Raw genomic sequence first — 4,495 nt, 5'->3', positions numbered from 1 at the left:
GCACACAAAATGAGAGCAACCAAAATTCAAAGTATGCAATGAGGTCCGATTTAGCTAGCACAAGGACTCCATTAACAAGTGTTACACGTAAGTTAATTGACTTATCCTTATTTGAAGTGTGTTTCATTATTAGCATTTCTACCATTCATAAAATTAGAAAATTATTCAAAGATGGTGTCATTTATGATCTAAGAATAGTTGATGGTGTTGTTTATGACTCCTTCAAAGATGCATGCTATGCTTTAGGACTATTGCAGGATGACAGAGAATTCATTGATGCAATCTCTGAAGCAGGAACATGGCACTCTGCAACTTTTTTAAGGAGACATTTTGTTGTTTTATTAATATCAAATAACATGAGTAGACCAGATTTTGTTTGGCAAAAGACTTGGAACTTTCTCTCTCATGACGTACTATATGAACAAAGAAGATTATTGCAAATGAAAGGTAACTATAGTCTATTATAATTTTTTTCCATGGTAGAATTCAATTTATCCTATAATTATAACAAAAACATCGGACAAGAAATTTTAAGAGTGATTTTCTTTAACAAAATGCCTTTTTTGGGAGTAAAATTACCATACATATGGCAAAATTGTTTATAGGTGTTCTCTTTAACTTTTTCCCTTTCTCTGATAATATTTAGTAAATATCACAAAACATTACTCAAAAATTGGATTATATATATATTAGTTTCGTACTTGCTTTACTTCCTCCTCTTAATACATATTTTGATTCATTGCCGTATACCATATCTACTTCATCTATGAAACCGCAACAAAATCCACATACTTCCAATACTTGCATTTGCATTGGTTGTTTGTGTGCCTTTTTTTATGTTATAATAATTTTGATATCCATGTTAATCACAATAATAATTTTTAAAAGGACATGTTACTAATGAAGCATTTTTTAAACCAAAAACAAGGAGTGTTATTTATCATTCAACAATGCATTTCAAACTTTTTTTGCCAGAGACTAATTTAATAATTTTTCAAATAATTGTGTTATTTTAAATTGAAAAAATATAGATTTGATGATGTCAGAAGTCCAAATAAAAGATATTGCACTTGCAAAAATTGAAGATTTGCTCCAGTCAAATGGCAAGTCATTGAAAGAATATTGTGGAATGTCATATCCTTCAGAAAATTTGGTGTCCAGCTTAGAAGACAGAATTATAATGGAAGAGTTGAACTTTGACGTTAATGCTGTTGCGAGTGAACTAGGTGGGTATTTAGAAAAGCTAACTGATGAGCATAAATTTGCATACGATCAAATAATTGGTGTATGGGTGGACTTTTCTTCTTATACAGTCAAGGTGGTTGAGGAAAAACATTCTTATGGTCAACTATATCATGCTCAGTTAGGTCTAAAGGAGGTATAATTTTAAATGTTGCTTCGAGTGGGACTGCGGCACTTCTGTTGCCTAATGGAAGAACTGCACATTCAAGGTTTAAAATTCATTTGACCATAAATGAAGATTCTTTGTGTAACATTAAACAGGAAAGTCCTCTTGCAAGGTTAATATCCAAGGCCAAATTAATCATATAGGATGAAGCTCCAATGATAAGTAAGTATTGTTACAAAGCTTTAGACAAATGCCTCAGAGACATCTTAAGGTGCTCAGATTCGTATAATGCTCATTTGCCATTTGGAGGTAAAGTTGTTGTTCTCGGAGGAGATTTTAGACAAATTTTACCTATGATTCCTAGAGGCTCAAGGCAAGATATAATTCAGTCTTCTATTAATTCTTCATATTTGTGGCATAACTGTAAGGTTTTAAAGCTTACAAAAAACATGAGATTGTCACTACGTGAAAATAACAACATACAATAACTCAGAAATTTTGCAGAATGGCTACTCAAAATTGGTGATGGTTTGGCTGGTGATACAACAGATGGTGAATCAATCGTTCATATACCATCTGACATTTTGGTTAAGAACACTGAGACATCTTTGGATGACCTCATTGATTTTGTGTATCTAGATATGTTATCCAATTTATCCGTTGAAAATTATTTCAAGGATAGAGCAATTCTTGCACCAACTCTGGATTGTGTCATTGATGTCAACAACAAGATGACTGCAGGGTTACCTGGACAAGAAAGAGACTACTTAAGTTCAGACTCTGTGTGTGCTGAGGAGGAAAATATGGAATTTTTGTTAGATGCTTTCTCGCCGGCGAATCTAAATGGAATAAATTGTTCAGGTCTACCGCCACACAAGTTGGTTGTGAAGGTTGGCGCTCCTATTATGTTGTTGCGGAATATAGACCAAACTAATGGTTTGTAAAATGGAACGAGAATTCAAGTTAGAAGAATGAGAAATCATGTGATAGAATGCAAGACTTTAACCGGTAACAAAGCTGGAAGTATTATTCTTATCCCAAGACTGAATCTAATTCCAAATAATGAAACATTACCGGTTAGGTTTCAAAGAAGACAATTCCCAATTATCATGTCATTTGCAATGACAATAAATAAGTCCCAGGGACAAACTCTATCGAAAGTTGGAATTTACCTTCGAAGGCCAGTTTTCACCCATGGTCAATTGTATGTTGCGTTATCAAGGGTAACGAGTAAAGATGGTCTGCGAGTACTGTTGCAAGATCATGGACACTTAAAAGATAATTGCACGATGAATGTGGTATATAGATAAATTTTTGAGAGATAAATTTTCGAGAGCCTATAATGAAAGGGTAATAACAAAATGTCTTACTTAAATCTATTTATTTATTAAAATTTATTACTATCAATTAAAAAAATTTAGCAATTCTAGGAGCTAATGGATAATGCATTCTTATTGTACATTAATAGCTTGAGAATATTAAAATTATCATAAAAAATATGTATTATTTTATTCTCCTAATAAACAATTTTATAATTACGATAATCATATAATTTTATATACTAACAGTGATACAGTGTTATTTCATGTATATATTTTGCAGGTATCAAAGGATAGCGTCGAATTGTTATTTAGTAGGTTTAAATTATTTATTGTTTGTTGTAGAACTTTCTACATTAGGATTCTCTATTAATTTGTTCTTCATTTTGAGCTGATTTTGATATATTCTTACTTCACAACAAACCAACATATAAAACTTTGTTAGTGGATTTAAGTATTACTAGATTATTTATGGCATATTGAATATATATGTCTGATTTATTGAAAAAAAAGTAGATTAAATAACTATTTTATAGTTAATACAATTAACACTATATTAAGAAAAGAAAATAAATGCATACAAGTTATTTTTTTATTAATTAAATTATCATAATTAAAATTAATTTTAACACAATAGCTTAAAATTATAATTTCAAACTTATCACGTGCATGGTACGGGTTATTACACTTGTTTAAAAATATATAATTTACTATGCTATCAACAATTAAAAATACACTAGGAAGATTCAATATATCACCATCTATCTCATGACAAATTTTTTTGAGATATCTCGCTTTGGGTTTGGATATGAATCAAGTTTGTAGACCTTCCCCTCGTCAATGGATATTACCATCAAGAACCAGTGAAAAATGTCGTCAATGAATGGAACATATATCTGTGTGGACATGATTCATGGACAATTAAACTAAAAAAATATGAAAAATTCAAATAGAGAGTGGGTGAAAATAAAAAACATATTCTAACGCAGAAGACTTCGGCATCCAGATGTTTTTTGTACTTTTCATACAACTCTTGACGTAGCATATTTGGGTTAAAGGCATCAACCTAATTTTTTTTTATTATAAATCATTAGTTTCATTGAGACTACATATTTTTTGAGGGTCTGTTATCGAAATTTTTTACCCCAAATTGTGGTGGTAGAGACCAAGTTGTTATTTTGTTGGACATATCTTCAAAGGGATCATCAATACGTTATGCCATTGTTGTTTTAAGGGCAGTCAACATTAAAATCTACATGGAAATGAACATGTTAATAACTAAAGCATATTCTTCACAAACCTAATAAAAGTTATAGTATTTACTTACATTTGAGTGTACTTCATTGCAGGGAATGAGACACTGAAAATTTGCTCAACTCATCTCAATATTTTTATTTTTGAATAGAGTCTCCCTATGTAGATACAACAAAGTTGTACTTGTGTAAAAACTTACAAATACAAAAGACACAGAAATAAATATTCGACATCAATAATTAATTTATTTATATTTATAAGTTTTATTTTTGTTAAGTAGCTAACTCAATGTTTTTACCCTTCATATAAGTTGTGGCCAAATACATAAAGTGATATTTGACATTCTTGTAGTGTCAACTGCATTTCCTTAGTTGGACAGAATTTAGACTTCTTTTCAACTGGGAGTACACAACCAATTTCAGATGATAGTATTCTAGGTCCATTGGATCCCTTTGGTCTGCCCCTCCTTCGCCCAGAACAGAAATTTTCACTTGAGTTGTGACCTTTGGGTGACAAGTTCAAGGCAGCTTTGGATGCTTTTTTCGCCTATACAAATTTAATAAAAAAAATAATT

At 30.9% G+C, this 4,495-nt stretch overlaps 1 protein-coding gene across 1 annotated transcript; it reads left to right on the top strand.

Annotated features, from left to right (window-relative positions):
* The first annotated feature begins 2,319 nt into the window (after nt 1–2,319).
* On the top strand, nt 2,320–4,031 carry LOC140183195 (ATP-dependent DNA helicase PIF1-like). Its single transcript, XM_072231218.1, has 3 exons — nt 2,320–2,646; nt 2,951–3,001; nt 4,017–4,031. Exons 1-3 carry the CDS (start codon nt 2,320–2,322, stop codon nt 4,029–4,031), a joined length of 393 nt encoding a protein of 130 aa, XP_072087319.1.
* The last annotated feature ends 464 nt before the right edge of the window (nt 4,032–4,495 follow it).

Source organism: Arachis hypogaea, chromosome 20 (genome assembly GCF_003086295.3).
Source record: "Arachis hypogaea cultivar Tifrunner chromosome 20, arahy.Tifrunner.gnm2.J5K5, whole genome shotgun sequence".
Lineage (NCBI taxonomy): Eukaryota > Viridiplantae > Streptophyta > Magnoliopsida > Fabales > Fabaceae > Arachis > Arachis hypogaea.
Note: the sequence above shows the minus strand (reverse complement) of the source record. Positions and strands in the feature narration are given on the sequence as shown.

Bases quoted from the DNA above. Each gene is read 5' to 3' on its own strand.
- LOC140183195 (XM_072231218.1), top strand. From the start codon at position 2,320: ATGAGAAATCATGTGATAGAATGCAAGACTTTAACCGGTAACAAAGCT. The intron at 2,647-2,950 runs GTATATAGATAA...TATATTTTGCAG, and splicing joins ATAATTGCACGATGAATGTG to GTATCAAAGGATAGCGTCGA.